The 16,922-nt window shown below is 39.8% G+C and overlaps 1 protein-coding gene across 3 annotated transcripts in view; it reads right to left on the bottom strand.

Moving 5' to 3' along the window:
* The window catches only part of rassf5 (Ras association domain family member 5), a 147,311-nt gene that overhangs the window by 16,888 nt on the left and 113,501 nt on the right, over positions 1-16,922 (bottom strand). For all 3 annotated transcript variants that reach the window (XM_078546531.1, XM_078546533.1, XM_078546532.1), the window contains one exon: positions 817-924. In XM_078546531.1, coding sequence (XP_078402657.1) covers positions 817-924 — 108 coding nt within the window. The remainder of the gene's footprint in view (positions 1-816; positions 925-16,922) is intronic.

Below are 16,922 nucleotides of genomic sequence, written 5' to 3'. Positions count from 1 at the left end.
GATGCCATGTGGTCTGTCTGTTTCATTCCTTATCCAATTTTCTGTAACAGTTTGTTACAAATGAGTGGCTTGCTAGGCCATTTAAGAGTCAACCACATTGCTGTGGATCTGGAGTCACATGCTGACCAGACCAGGTAAGCATGGCAGATTTCCTTCCCTCAAGGAAGACAATCTGGCTAAAAGAAAAATCTAGAATTGCAAGCTAGTCGCAGTAATGGTGCCACAAAACTTATAATTGATTGTCATAAAAACCCATCTGGTTCACTAATGTCCTTTAGGGAAGGAAATCTGCCTAATCTGGCCTAAATGTGACTCCAGACTCACAATGTGGTTGGCTCTTGTTGTGCCAAAAGTTCTAGAAAGTGGCTAATCATCACCTTCTCAAGGGCAATTAGGGATGGGCAACAAAGGCCTTGTAGCGATGTCCACATCCCATGAAAGAATTTTTAAAAAGGATCCAGTCAGTATGTATTATTTAATTCTGTTGCAAACAGTTATACCTACTCAATAACACAGATTTACCAATTTGAATGGCAATTCAATGTCATGTTGTTAAATAGATAGGATAATGTTCATTTGACATTAAGGTATGTGATAGTTGCTGCTTTGCCCCCATTGCCAGTGCTGCATTAGTTGTGTTGACTCACCTTAAGTAATGGTTACTGCAGGGAAAGCAGTTGAATTAGGAATGCAATTTTTCTTCACATCAGAATTTTCATGGGAAATTAAACATTGTGGTTTGAAAATCATAGTATAAAGGGATTATTTATGATTTCTATAACATTTCATTTTAAAGCTAGTAAATTGAATACTTACCAAACGCATTCCCAAGCAATTTTTAGCCTTTCCATTGTATTCGTCAATTTTTTGTTTAATCTCTTTTTCTGAGAGAACCTTGGGCTTTTCTTCTTTTGTTGCCACATTCTAAAAGGTAAAACAAAACCATAATTAGAAAGGACTTGCTATTTCTTAAATTATCAAGGTGTATCCTTACTTAAATCCTAAAGAAGATTGCAGAAAATTTAAAATGACTTGAAGCATAACTTTTAAACCCATGTTTATACCAACATCAGTGTAAAGTTTACATCTGCTAGAGTCAAATATATCCAATATTGTCACATGACAAATCAAACAAAGTGCAGTTACAATTCCTCCCACATCCAAAGCCACAGCAATGTTAAGGCAGTTATGTCAATCTGGATAGCACCTTTGAAATAATCCAGAACCATAAGATTTATTGCAGCCAACATGCTGAATATTCTCAAATTTATCCTATTTTGAATTACAGTCACATGAGTTGAACTTAGGTACAATTTTGCTAATGTTGTACCCATGTACAAAAAGTGCTGGTTCTCCTGGCTCCATCTTCAAATAAGAATTTTTTTTAAACAAAGTTACATTTTTTGTTTGCAGCCTCCAGTAGTTCCTTTAAGGATTGTCAATTAGGCTGCATGTGGATCTGGTTAGGCTGAATGCAGCCAGGCTGATGCCTGTGTTGTGGGCAGCCCAATTTTGGTACAGGATCTGAAAATAGGCGTTTGACCCCTTCCTAAAATATACAAGGGCCTAATGGATACTTTAGGCATCTGTTCGAAACATCTAAAAATTGTACCTGACAAACTTAGCAGTGGGACCAATGCTTGCAGATTGGGTTTAGGCCATCTCACTGCTAAAATGGAATGCTTTGTGCCCATTTTATTTCTGAAAATGGGTGTAATGCATACCAATTTCTAGACCAGAGTTCATAAGGAAGATGCAGTTATGATCCAATCTCTTCAAATAGTGTTTTCAGAAGTGTAGACTGTTTAGAATAGACCTGTTTGTATATGACACAACTTTGTTTTAAAGGAGGTATCTGGCTGCTCACAAGCATTTGTGGGGGTTATAAAGCAAGGAAAATTGACATGATATTTTCCTGACTAGAGAAGTGCTGTGCTGGCACAGGCTTGGTGTGATTGTCACTTGCAGGGAGCAATTCCCCTGCCACAAGTTCACGGGGGGGAACAGTGCATTAGACGCCTCCACTTCAACAAGGGGATGTTCCCTGAAATCTGCTGCCTGAAAGACATCTTCTCTGGGCAGGGCCAGGACAGCATTGCCAGTGTCCTTGAAGGTAGATGTGGCCATTAATTTTCGTGTGCCGGGTCCTTCCAGACTGTAGCTGACAAATGTTTGCAACATTTCCTAGTTTGCCATCCACTGTTGTGGGAGGTGAATGAGGCACTCTCACTGAATACATTTCATTCTGTCTTGCCAGAGAGGAACAGGTGGAGTGAGCACAGGGTTTGCCAAAATTGCAAGCTTCCCCGTGGTGCAGGGTGCCGCTGGGCGCACAGGTCACTTTGCGGGCACTATGTGTAAATGCTGAGATGTAGCGTGACCAGAGGGATTCATTCCTCAATGTCCAGCTGGTGTTCAACCATTCTATGCACCATACAAGTCAATACCACGTTTCCTGACAGTAGTGATGTTGCCTTCATTCTGCAACAGTCCTCTTTACCATCTGCATTTGAACCACCATGACAAACCAGAAAGTTGGCTACTGGGTGATAAGGACTATTCATTGGCCATCTGGCTCATTACTCTTGATGCCCAACTCACCACAAGCGGGGAGCCTGCATATAATGAAAGCCATGCTGCAGCACAAAATGTCAGAGCATTGGAGTTCTTAAGCTACGATTCTGCTGCTACACTGCTCTGGAGGAGTCCCTCATTACTAGCCGGAATGCATGCCACAATCCATTGTGATCTGCTACACAATGCACTCCCCGTCATCAGGAGGTCACAGCCTTGCTATTAGACATACAGTGAACAGCCGAGGAGCAGCAGCAGCTGCAACCAAAAGATCCCTTTTCTGGCCATGCTGTCAGTGATTGGCTCATCCGACTAAATGACTCTAATTTCCCTATCATACAGTCCCACACTTAAACTTCCCTGTTGCAGCATTCTCTTAAGCACAATGCTGGAAAAAAAAGCCATCGCAAAATAAAGTTCTAAATCCACTTTATCAATCAAATCACCCAATATTCCACACAAAAGTCAACAAATTACACTTGTAAATTCCCTTAGTGGCTGTCTTCCAGGTGCCTTTACCTAGTAATCCTACCTCAGCAGCTGCAGCATGGCTGTCGCAAGGTTGCTATAGTGCGAGAAGAATGCAAATGGACTAGAAAGGCAACCTTAAACAGACTATAGAGGCCTGGCTTCAGACCACTTTGGCAATGGGTGGAAGCAGTCTGGACTGGCTAACTGACAAGCAACAGCAAGGGCACTTGACACTGGTGGGAGGGTGAATGCAGTCATCCTGAAAGAGGACATGTTTGTGCTCCACGGAACCTGCAATTCCAACAGGGTAGCACCTCAACAATGCTAACAGTTTGGAATCAGACTGCTGTGAAATCCAAAGCCCCCTTTGAACGTTGGTATCTACAGATAGTGGTTGCAGTCTGAGTTTGCATGACTTTCAGTCTGAGCTTCCACCACAGCAGCAAGACATTGGGTACTTTGTTTGTGCTGCAAAGGAAGTGAAAATATGGACTAGATGCTCCATCATGTTTGGATCCGTTAGTGCACTAATGAAGTTGGCCACCATTTTCCCACTACAAAAGATAGGCTCCAAGCTCTGAGCAAAGCCCTGTGTCACGATGTGCCATGCTCCATCATGCTTCTCGACACTGGCAGACCAGGCAGAAAGCCTGTGGTCAATGAGTCAACCATTTCATTGTGTACGTCCATCAGTCTTTTTCTATTGGCCCTCCCTAACAAAGTCCTCAATGGAGTCCTCTGCAGCAAAGCATGTGTGCAGCCTCACCCTCTGGCAAGCTGGCACCCGCACTATCTTTGTCCCCCCTGCAGGCCACTTATGCACGGTGACCACATGCAGATCCCACCTTTAAGGAACTCTCTAGAGTACGTGCAGTCAGTATCTAAGCTGGTGGCTGCAAGTGTGGAAACAAGTGACAGTGTTTCTTGATCACTAACTTCCTGCTCTTCCACCACTGTCTGGCCAGGTTGCAGTTGTTTGGTATTTGAAAAGAGAACGTTTGTGATGAAATGGGTGGGGGTGGGCTGGTGGCTGCATGCTACAATATCTGCAGCTTGTTAACCACATGAGATTGTGTGGTGATGGAGAAGTGGTATGTCGGAAGGAAAATTAGATATGAGCATATAAATGTTAGGTTTGTGTCATGATTGCTGGGGATGTGGTGCATTGAACAGTATATGTGAGGCTATTGGGACAGTTGTGGGATATGGCACTGAAGATGCATTTGTTGACCATGACCAATGATGCAAGGTAATTGAACTTCCTGCTACACTACATCCAGGTACTCAGGGCTACAACCCTGACATTGACACTGCAATTGTCTGTGCCAACTTGCTTCTTAATTTTTGTCTGAAGGGCCGCCTATAAATGTATGACATCTCTCCTTTGCACTCCTTTGACCAAGACCTCCAGTGCAACTTCAAAACATCTTGGGAGTCCATTGCCTCACTTAGTTCCACAACCAGTTCTAGCTGCAGCCAGAATGTACCCCTTTTTTTTTCAAGATTCCCAGGCTGGCTTTAACTGGTGCTCATCTCTCTCAAATTTTGAGCCTTCTGCTCAGACATGTGGCTACTCAACAGCATGCTTAATGCTGGCTGCACACAGTAATCACTTAAATGAGCAGGCAGTACAAAATTTGTGTGCGTGTGGGTTAATCATGTATCACAATCCCCATGCCTGTTTTAACCAACTTTGCAGTCCCTAAATTTAACCTGCCTCTTAACTAGTGTCTTTCAAACGCTGACCAGCTTGGGTGTGCATTTCCAGCACTTTCTGCTTCTATTTTGGATTACATTATTTGCATTTTTCTTTTCCTAATTTCTCTCTTTTCTGGTCCACAAAGTATTGACTTCTGAAGCACAGAGCACCAAACGCACTCCCTTAACTCACACACCTTCATATGTTCTTCATATGAAAACAGACTACTTAAATCATGGCAGAGTTCAGTTCTGATCTCACTCAATGTTCATACAACTGCAGAGGAGGGAGCTGGAACCTTAGCTAATTTTCATGTTTTTTTAAGCATTGCTGATGTTACCTGGCTGAGTTGAGCTAATCCACTACAGATCAAACAGCGAACCTGGAAGCTTCCAGTTACTCTAACTTGGCTGTATGCCTACTTTACTAGCTGATCTATCCAATTCTTGTTTTTATCTCTGGCAATTATGATGGAGCAATAAAACCAGAGAATGCTGGAAAAGCTCAGCAGGTCTGGCAGCATCTCTGGAGAGAGAAACAAAATTAACGTTGTGAGTCCATATGACTCGAAATGTTAACTTTGCTCCTCTCTCCACAGACGCTGCCAGACCTGCTGAGTTTTTCCAGCATTTTCTGTTTTTATTTCAGATTTCCAGCATCCGCAGTATTTTGCTTTTAATTATAATGGAGCACTTGCCCAGTCTTGCATGAATGCTCTCCAGTCAATGCTTTCATACATTGACAAGGCAAACCTAATAGGGAATTGTTTTCATCAATAATGCAAGACTTTAAGATTAAGTAATTACACACTGAATCAATCTTCCTATGATGCTGAATTACCATTAGATTGGTAATTAAGCTAGTCCTTGTTGGATTTATCTCTATTGCTGCTGAAATGAATACAGTAAACGGTTCAGGCTTTCCTGTCTGTCAATGTGTAATTGCAGCAGATAATTCCTTTGTTTAATTACAAGTATATTTGTTTCTTACAAACAGAAATACCTTCAAAAATATGACTGACGTAATATCTGAAATTTTTGCTGTTTTTGTTGCTGCAAATATTAAAAAAGCACAAAACATTTTATTCAGGTAATTTAACTTAAATTTGCTGCATGCTAATCAATAAAATGATGAGTTTTTACCTATGATACACCACAGATGGTGACAATTTAATTTGGGTTCAGCAAGGCAGTGTGTGGAAATACACCTAATAAATAATTCAAAGCAGAATAACACTGCTGCATTTGGTAAATTTGTAGAGACACAGGATGAAGATCTAATTTTTAAAATTTCTATTGTGTCAACAGACAAAAATCCCATTTAAATAACTGCGAGCAAACTGGCTCCATTCCAATCATTTGTATTTAAGCTGCACCTGATTTATTTATTCCAGTATTGTGGGATAAATGTCCATTTGAAATGATAAATATTCTATTATCAGTCCTGAAACTGTGTCATGGGCTAGCAGCAGACAAATGCTAATACATTTTCCGGAACTTTTCTTTCTGCTCCTTGAGCGGAATCATCAGTGTCAGCTGACCCACAATTCAAGGATGATGTCTACTCAGGGTCGTGAGTTTCTGCCATGGGTCTTCAAGTGACTGAACAGGTTGATTCTTGACCTGCAGAGCTTTGAACACATTCGGCAGTGCGTCCAACAAGATAGTGGGACCCTCAGTGCAGGATTTGCTTCCTTTCCTCGCTGCCTTTAGCAGAAGCATTAACCAGTTTAAAATAAAATTAGTCTTGGCATCCAAATAGTTTTTTTTAAGTTTTAGAAAATCTTATCTGATCCAAATTTGCACCGTCACTTTGTAACTGTATGCTAGGAAATTAACTGTAGCAACATAGGTTGACAAATTCAGATATTTCCCCTCCTCCCCATCATGAGCCCAGCTGAGATCAGAAGTAAGATTAAAAGTGACATTAGAAATTAATCATGGAGGCTGATAACCAGCAAACATTACCTTCAGTAGGCCTTGCTCTGGCTTTGATCGAATCATTTTAGGAAGATTATATAATACGAATGACAATCACTGAATTGTTTAACTATACAGACAGGAGTGTCTCAGGTTCAGCCTCTCTTTTGTGCCAGGTTAGTCAGGGTTACAATGGTGTATCATTGCCCTCCCCTGCTCTTAAGGTGGCAAAAAGAAAATCCCACTTCTCATTACGTTCAGTAGAAATGTGCATCTGTCTAGCAACAGCACTGGTTTCGTTAAGGCTGTGCAGTCAAATGGCTTATTGGCACTCACTATCTAAGCTCACTTGTGAAGAGTAACCACATGGCAAGCACAGCCCAAGGTGCTGAGGTAGCCCAAGGAACCATGTCCCAGTAGTGGTTTTCACTATCAGATGGGGTAGAGAAAATAGTTGGAGATTCAAAGAAAAATATTAAGCAGGATGATTTATGCTAATAAACCTTCATCTTGCACCCTTAATTTGAAACAGCATGCAATAAATTAATTACATATTTCTTTTTCACCCAAGGTATCATCTGGTAATGTTTAGCAAGACAACAGCTGTTTCCTATTAACAATGCTCTAAAACTATGCACCATCCAAAATAGATTAATATCCAAATATAGCAAGTGTATTAGGCATTAAAGACCTTTACCAAGTGATGTATTGACCCTAAAAACTGCACGATTTGCCTTCTATTTAATTTGTTCATATTAACCTTTACTGATTGATTTGTCTCAGTCCTGTGCAATTATTAAGCTTTTCTCAAAAAAGACAAATTATAGATCAACTCAAACTTTATAGCCCCCATATAGCAGGTTTTTGGTTCTCATTAATGGGAAACAAAGTTTACTATATGGAATTATTTCTTAGATGACTTCATCTTTTTCTTTTAATTTCTTAACCTATCAATTTACAGACCTCCCTCCTACATTTGTAACTGTACTAACCAAATAAAGGCTCCTTCAGTTTTTGATGCCTTTATTAAAACAGTAACAGTTTCTTACGGGCTCTGATAAAGCATTTCACTCAAAATGTTAACTTATCCTTTTACTTTCAGGTGTTAACTGCACTGCTGGTAATGTCCAACAGCTTCCCATTTTATTTATCAATGCTTAAAGTTTTGACCATTAAGAATCAATATCTAGAAACAGGAAGGATTGTGGATAATAAGGCTTGCTGAACACCACACCCAGTTGTTTGATATGCCTGGTAGTCAAGTGAGATTCAGTACTGCGAATGCCAACTCGTAAATTTCACCCAGCACATATTTGTTATTTGGTCAAGTGCACTCACAGACACTCCCTAATTCATTTAAACCCACAGTTGAATAAGCACTAATAGAGCTTCCCAGAGAAATGTCTCCCATCTTTGTTTCACTTAGTGCACTTCTGAATGGCTTCCTACGTGGATTAGTTTTTTAAATTTACTGTCACATTGTAAGGTGTTTAACAGAAGTCTCACCATGTAAAAAAGTAGAAAAATGCTGTGCAATAGATATCAGTTCTCATATTTCTATCCAATCCTCCTTTCTCTTCCCTACCCCCAACTTTTTCTCTACTCAGGGTACCTCATTTGGTTAGCTGAAACTAGATTATATATCAAAGCATCTCATAGGCATTTTTATCCTCTAGTCTGCTGACTGTGCAATAAAGACAGCTGCATGTGGGTAATCTGTGAGGATTTATTTTGACCTACATCAGACTTCAGTGCTACAGACCACAGAGAGTAGGTTTCTGACATCTACTCTTTCTCAGAATTCCAATAGGGTAGTGAATCTGGGAATTCTTTACTGCAGAGGACTGGAGAGGTTGGGTCGTTAAGTATATTCAAAGCTGAGATAGACAGATTTTTAATCAGTAAGGGTTATGGGGAAAAGACAGGAAAGTGGAGTTGAGAATTATCAGATCAGCCATGATCTCATTGAATGGTGGCGCAGACTCGATGGGCCAAATGGCTTACTTCTGCTCCTACGTCTTATGGTCAATTTGCACATTCATGACCTGAAAGCAGAAATGCACATTTGAAAGATAGCACTTGATTAAATTAAAAAGCTGAAATTTCATCTTCTTATGTTTATCAACCGTACTGTTAAATTACTTGCTATCAAATCAGAACAGAGGAACTAAATTAACATTTCTTCAGTAACCGGTATATTGAGAGGAAGGTCTGCTTAATTATTTTCCACCAATTTAAAATGACCTACTGGAAGGTAGATTTTATTATAAAACAAAACATTCAAATTATTTCAAAAAATGTACCAAAACGTGTAATCCTTACCTCAATTTGTATTTTTAAACAAGGAAATATGATCCTGAAGAAATCTTTATTCATACCATTAATGTTTATACAATTTATGAATTATTCAACTGACGTCCCAAACTGTATCTACATTCCTCAGAGCTAAATTGATAAATTTTAAGCATCACAGTGCTCTACAGAAAGTAGGTCCCTCGCTAGAGCAACTGGTTACCATAAAATCAACTTGGTAACGGAAATAAAAATTCTTGCGTCAGTAGTATACAGATTTTTAAAAAATCTTGTATTATGTGATCAGTGACCCAAGTCTGTATAGACACAACAGCAAATAATTGCTGCAAAAAGTGGGCTACAATTGCAGAAATCACTAGTGAAACTCTCAAGTCTTCAGACTCAGGCTCCTCATTTCTGCTCATTTCAGCTAATGCTGACAATTACAATGCCATATAATTCTTAGTTTAAGTTACCAAGAACTTTGCATGTGTAAAAATAGGAAACTCAGAATTACAGCATCACTGGCCCTCATTATAATATATGAAAATACATCCACTCAGAACTGTGTGAAGGAAAACATGCAAGGGGAACTGGGGACCAATTGTGGTGGAAAGCTGATGTAAATAGCTCTTGCCCATTTTCCTGCCACAAAATGTTGCTTACCCTGATTATGTGCCGAGTTATGGCAAAGGTAACATGGCAATTCTTGCCAATATGCATTATGGGAGATAAAATAGAATTTGATTTAAAAAAAAAGTGTTTATTTACTTAACACTGCAGCATTTCTAGACAAGGTTTGGACTTCCAACAAAAAAAATGTTAGCACCAGGGCAAACAGTTTGGTATGTTTGCACATTTCTCTTACAAAATGATTAGAAATAGACCACAATGGCATACAGGAAGCAGAATGTTAGTACTTAGCTGTGAGCTGGTGCAATCAATGCACATCATCTGTTTATCTGCACTTAAGGCAATGCAGATCGCTAACTAGTGAGTTCCCCAAAATAGAACATGGAAAGTAAGCACTGATGACTTACCCCAAATAATTTCTACTTTATATTCATTCATTGTGAAATGTTTTAAATGAAACCTAGTAGCTGTCTTTTCACCCTCCTAACCATAATTTCTTATTTATTATTCCATTTATATCCTTGATGTTTTACAGAACAATTGTTTCAGTACAGATAAACTGATGACAATGTATTGACTGTACCACATGTCTATTATCTACTCCAGCTGGCATACTGTAACACAAAAGGTCAACTCCATGGGGTAGACTTTTTCTGGGTGTGAGGCACTATATGGACACAAAACAGAAAGGACTGCATGCACACCCAATTTTTATTCCATAATGAACAGAATACTGCTTTGTAAATGTTATACAGCACCCCCTATCCAATATTCCTCTATGCAGCAGCAGCTTGTATTTATACAGCACCTTCAACATAGGCCGTGATTTTCCGCCCCCAGCTGCCACTGGGATCTTTCAGTCCCACCAAAAGTCAGCGGACTTTTGGCTGGCTTGCCATATCCCCCATGGTGGGTCCTGCCACGATGGGGCCAGAAAGTCCCAGCCATAGTGAAATGTTACAAGGTGCTTATAACAAGAATATTATCAAACAAAACATGATACTGAGCTACATAGGGCAATATTAGGACAAATGACCAAAAGCTTGGTCAAAAAGGTAGATTTTAAGGTGTGCCCTGAAGGACAAGTGTGGTAGAGAGGCCAGAGAGGTTTAGGGTGGGAATTGTAGCATTAGGGCCAAAACAGCTGAAGGCGCAGCCTCCACTGGTGCAGTGAAAGAAATCAAGAACATGCAAGAGGCCACAATTGGAGGAGTGCAGAGATCTGAGAGTTCTAGACCCATCTTTTGTTTCTTTTATTATCCCTTGTGCTTTGTTCCCCTTTTGGTCTTTCATCCTTCCCTTCTTCCCTGCCTCTGCAATTGCTTAAAACCTTAAATTTCTAACATCTTCCAGTTTTGACGAAATGTCATCAACCTGAAATATTAACTCCTTCTCGGTTCACAGATTCTGCTTAGCCTGCTGAGTATTTCCATCATTTGCTGTTTTTATTTCAGATTTCCAGCATCCATGGTATTGCTCTTTTACAATCTTGGAGGATTGAAGGGCCAGTTGAGATTAAAAAGATAGGTAAGGCCACCGAGAATTTTGAAACAAGGATGAGAATTTTAAAATTTAAAATGTTGCCAGATCAGGAGCTGTGTAGGTTGGCAAGCACCTGAGTGATGGGTGAACAGGACTTGTGAATTAGGAGATGGACAGCCGGATTTTGGATAAGCTCAAGTTTATGGAGGGTGCAAAGTTCAAGGCCAGCCAGGAGAACATTAGCATAGTTGAATCTAGAGACAATAAAAGGCATGGATTTTGTACCTCTCTTCATAGTAGACAAAAGAAAAACCATTCCAAGAATAGTAGAAAAACAGGGGGCAGAGGGAGGGACTTAAAACAATCACGATCACTAGAAAAAAAGTACTATGAGAACAATTAGGACTAAAGGCTGACAAGTCCCCTGGACCCGATGGCCTGCATCATAGGTTCTTACAAAAAGTGGCTGCAGAGATAGTGGATGCATTGATTGTAGTTTTCTAAAATTCCATCAATTCTGAAAAGGTCCCAGTGGACTGGAAAACTGCAAATATAACACTACTGTTCAAGAAATAGGGGAGACAGAAAGCAGGAAACTATAGGCCAGTTGGTCTAACATCTGTCATTTGGAAAATTCTAGATCCATTATTGAGGAGGTAGTAGGACATTTTAGAAAATCATAATACGATCAGGCAGAGTCAACAATTGTTTTGTGAAAGGGAAATTGTGTTTGTCAAACTTATTGGAATTCTTTGAGGATGTAACCAGCAGGATTCTTAAAAGGGGAACCAGTAGATGTATTTAGATTTCCAAAAGACATTTGATTAGGTGCCAAATAAAAGGTCACCAAACAAGATAAGAGCTCATGGTGTTGGGGGTAATATTAGCATGGATTAGATAACTATCAGGAAACAGAGTCTAGATAAACAGATCATTTTCAGACTGGTAAACTGTAACAAGTGGAGTGCCATAGAGATCAGTGCTGGGGCCTCAACTATTTACAATCAATATTAATGATCTGGTGAAAGGGAATGTCTGTATTTTACCCACATTTGCTGAAGATACATAGGTAGGAAAGCAAGATGTGAGGAGAGGACAGAGTCTGTAAAGGGATATAGATAGATAAGTTGAGTGGGCAAAAATTTGGCAGATGGAGTATAATGTGGAAAAGTATGAGTTAATCCACTTGGCAGGAAGAATAGAAAAGCAGAATATTATTTAAATGGAGAGACACTGCATCATGCTGCAGAAAAGAAGGATATGGGTGTCCTACAAGAATCACAAAAAGTTAGCATGCAGATACAGCAAGTAATTAGGAAAGCGAATGGAATGTTGGTATTTATTGCAAGGAGTTTGGAGTAAAAAAGTAGGGAAGTTTTACTACAACTGTTAAGAGCATTAGTGAGATCACACCTATATTTTTATGTATAGATTTAGTTTCCTGACTTAAGGAAGGATGTCAATGGAAGCAGTTCAGAGAAGGTTCACTAGGCCGATTCCTGGAATGAAGGGATTGTCTAATGAGAAAATGTTGAACCTATATCTCATTGGAGTTTAGAAGAATGAGCAGTAATCTTAATGAACCATATAACATTCTGAGGGAGCTCAACAGGGTAGATACTGGGGAATGTTTCTCCCTTTGGCAGGGGGAGGTGGGGGGGGTACTATCTAGAACTAGGGACCACAATTTCAAAATAAGAGGCCTTCCATTTAAGATGGACATGAGGAGGAATTTCTTCTGGAGGGGGGAGGGGGGGTGGTCGTGTGTTTTAATTCTCTTCCACAGTGCGGTGGAGGCTGGGTCATTAAATCTATTCAAAGTGCAGTTAGACGAATTTTTGATCTACAAGGGTCGACCCCTGGGTTATGTGGGGCCGGCAGGAAAGTGGATTAAGGCCACAATCAGATCAGCCATGATCTTATTGAATGGCTGAACAGGCTTGAGGGGCTGAAAGGCCAACTCCTGCTCCTACTTCTTATGATCTTATGGACTGTTCCTGGCAATGCATTATGCCCTGGCACTAAAGGTGAAAATCCACTACCAATGCTTTCCAGAACAGATTTTTCCAAGAGCTGTAAGAGTGGTTGGCAAAAGCATGAAACAATGGGTCAGCTTCCTATAAATCTTCCCAACACCTTTAACAGTGCAGGAAAAAATTTGGTGAGTAGCAGTAAGAAATCATGTGTCCATATGAATGTCATTCTTCTGGTACTCCAGCATGAATATAAAAGTGGCAGAAGAATGCAAATAAATGTGTTGCATCTCTGATTCCAATGCTAACTAGTTGTGCTTTAAAAAGTAAATTTCTTCTTCATTTCAGGTAACAAGGATTGTAAGCTTTAAAGACTCTTGAATATCAACCAATTTCCTGTCCTTCTTGTTCTAACCCAATTTCACCCATTGCTGTTGTCACAAAACTATAATATTTTTCACAATATTATTGTAGGCTTATGGGGGTGAGTATGGATGGATCTGTGTGACTATTGTAGTTGAATTGGAGTCTGATAGAATGCAAGGTTGAAATTATCAAAACAGTAGGTGTAAAACAGACTTTTGAAATGGAGATAGATAAGCAAGGATGAGGGTTCCACAGAGAAGGTGTGAATGAAATTTGCATTTTTAGATAAGTGGGGAGTTGTTTGATTTTCAAAGGGATGGTAAGATGTTTACAACTAACAAGGTAAGCAAGGCCAAGAAGTATGTTTATTTTTCCCCAAAGGTACTGACCATATTGACAACATGAAAGATCGTTATATTATGGAAAAAGTAAATTTCCGAAGACATGTAGGACAATGGGATTTTACACATTAAAGAGAGAGGAACGTATATAAAAGAAGGATGGAAGGCCATGTGAGGTGGTCGTGTAACATCTTGAAAGGTACACCGTGTAAAGCAGCCTTGGGGAAAAGCCTCTAGCCACTTCTGCAGAAGTCTTCCGTGTCCAGTAACTAAAGTTGTGTTAGAAAACTTTGGAATGTCGAGTGGGTGCTGTGGTAATCTTGCTGGATTGCTTATTTAAATTTAAAATCTATTTTGGAATGTTGCCTTAAAGGAGGTGTATACTTGGGAGTCAGGTTAATTAGGAATTTTAGGATGTTATAATATCAACTAACTGTAATCTTATGTATGTGTTTAAATGATTTTTTATTTAATAAATGTTTTAATTTAATTTTTTAAATCTCTAAAGGTGTTAGTGTGCTCATTACTTCTGAATTCAGTGCATAAATATTCTCAGAATAAATACAAATTACAAAACTGTAGTGATAGCGTGACCAAGTTTCCCTTGTAGATTTGGTCTGCCTGGCACATATCATCTGCCACGTCATAACGCTATTTTCACTATCCTTTAACAACACTCTACACAAAAGCTAAGTAATTTGCTGTGTTTGATTTTAAGCATTTGTAGCTTTTTGCTTTTTCTTTACAATGGTAACTACATTGTATTATAGCCGGAGATCGGAGAATATAGTCTGAGACCAGACTTCAGCCTCACAGTACTGGTTTGTTATTTGTAATGTTCAATGCATAATGATCTCCAAGAGGTTTTGCACAAAAGTATGTATCCCTCCTGGTCCTTGCAGAAGTTACTCAAACGGCAAAACTTTAATATAGCTGCCATAATCAGCTGGTAGATATTCCAGGGCAGAGTATTAAATGATACATTGATAATAAATATATATAAAATCATGATGTGTTTGTGCACCAGAATGTCACCTGCTTACTGTACAGCTCTGATTCTGGCTGACTCTCAAATATACGTAGTTGGCAAACAATGTTACAACCTATGTTTACTGTAATAACTATAATTTTTAGAGACTATGCAACATGTAACAAATTGTGGAAAATAGTTTTTTTTTTAGAATTTCATTACAAGGTATGGTTGCATCTGACAAGGTTTAAAATAATTCTCCCTTCACTTTTCTTTCTTTTGACCTTGACCGGAAAGGTGCCTACCCCTGCTTAAGCACAGTTCCAAGGAGCATCAGACATTTTCCAGACATTTCGCCCAGATGAAGGTTGTGAATGTCAGCATGATATTCAATGGTGGGACATCACCATTAACCCAAAACAAACTTTCACCCATAGTTTACATAATTTATAACTGGCAGGAATCAGTGGATAGTAATTAGTAGCGAAGACCATTCTAGTTTTTCCTCTCTTCTCTTGTCTAGATGTTCTGAAGCCAATGATAACACCCATGTGGTCTCACTGGTGAGATCTGCTAATTCAGGATAAATCAGCAATTAAATCTCAGGCTTTCCTTATCTGTATAGCTTAGTTTCAGAGTGGGCTATGAATTCACCTACTGAGCCACTGGGACTTGTTACTTCTGTACAGAATTATCTTTTAAAATACCATTTTGCCATATTATACTATTCCTCAAGGGGCAGGCATAGAGAGTTACATGTTTTATGATTCCTTTGTTTTGGTTGGCATATAGCACATTGTCCTAGAAACATAGTCAAAGTGCAGAAGGATAGAATTACTACCATTCCCACAAGTAATCCATCCGAACATGTGACTAAAATCCAGCAGCACCATCAATATTTCTCTATGAGACAAGTACAATATTTTAAATTGTAAATATAAATCACTATGTTTAAAATGCACATGAAATGTTTAATGAAAGCTCATTGACTTGAAATGCTAACTTTGTTTCTCTCTCTACAGAGACGGTCTCATCTGCTGTATATTTCCAGCACTTTATGTTTTTACTTCAGATTTCCAGTATCCAGTTTTTTTGGGCAGGATTCGCCCCCCCCCCCCAGGGGTGAAGTCGAAGGGTGCGTGCGCACAGGCGCGCCTCCGATTAGCGCCACCAATTGGAGGCGTGACACCATTTTACGTGGGCAGGCCAATTAAGGCCCGCCCAGCATGATGTCCGCACCGAAGCGCTATGTGCTCTCTGTGCAGGCGAGGGGGGGGGGAATCCCAAAATCGAGAGTGCGCTCTTTTGCGCATGTGCACAAAAGAGCGCACTCATCTCCCTGAGGCAAAGTGCTGCCTCAGGGAGATCAGCTCTAAATGTAAAAGACCTAAAAATAGGAAAATAACATTTCCCTAACATGTCCCCTCATGTGACACTGTCACACGAGTTGGGACATGTCCATAATTTTTACAAAAACTTTATTAAAATTTTTAAAAACCTACATGAAACCTCTTCCCACCCATGGATAAGGTTTCATGCTTTTTCTAATTCCCACCGGGGCTCCTGGCCTGTCCACCAACCTTAAGGTTGGACGGGCAGGTGCACTAATTAGTTTAATTACTCTGTCAATGGCCTCAATTGGCCATTGACAGGTCGGCGGCGCGCAGCTGATTTTGCTCCGCCCCCGCCTACCGGAAAATTCAAATGGGGCGCGGTGACGTCGGGAGTTCCACTCTACATCACCGCGTGTCATTTTACACGTCGGCATGCGGGCCTCCCCCCGCTTGCCGATGGGAAAATCCTGCCCTTTGTGTTTGTATTTAAAATCCATTGTACTTGTGTAGGAGCATCTATTGGCAATTTTACAACTAATACATTAATTCCTTAAGAATTAGAAGTCTTGTGTCACAGTAAAGTTCATTTAACACATTGTTAGTTGCTTTTAAACACAGAAAAAAAGACATGATCTGTTATGGAAGATCTGAGTAAAAATTATTTCCTATACACTCGGCTTACACCAACTCTAAATGGCTCCATTCATTCGCTGATCCTGCAATCCAAACTAAACCACCGAACCACCAGGGTGTTGCTGGAAGTCTATTTTTGGAATAGATCACTGCCAGTCTTGTCTCAATTTGTTTTCTTTTGCTTTGCCTTTCAGCTAAGTACCCTATAGCCTAACATGAAAAGTAATAAAAATAT

The sequence above is a fragment of the Cetorhinus maximus genome, chromosome 8, assembly GCF_964194155.1.
Source record: "Cetorhinus maximus chromosome 8, sCetMax3.hap1.1, whole genome shotgun sequence".
In the NCBI taxonomy this organism is placed as follows: domain Eukaryota; kingdom Metazoa; phylum Chordata; class Chondrichthyes; order Lamniformes; family Cetorhinidae; genus Cetorhinus; species Cetorhinus maximus.
This window is presented reverse-complemented; position numbering and strand designations above follow the sequence as displayed.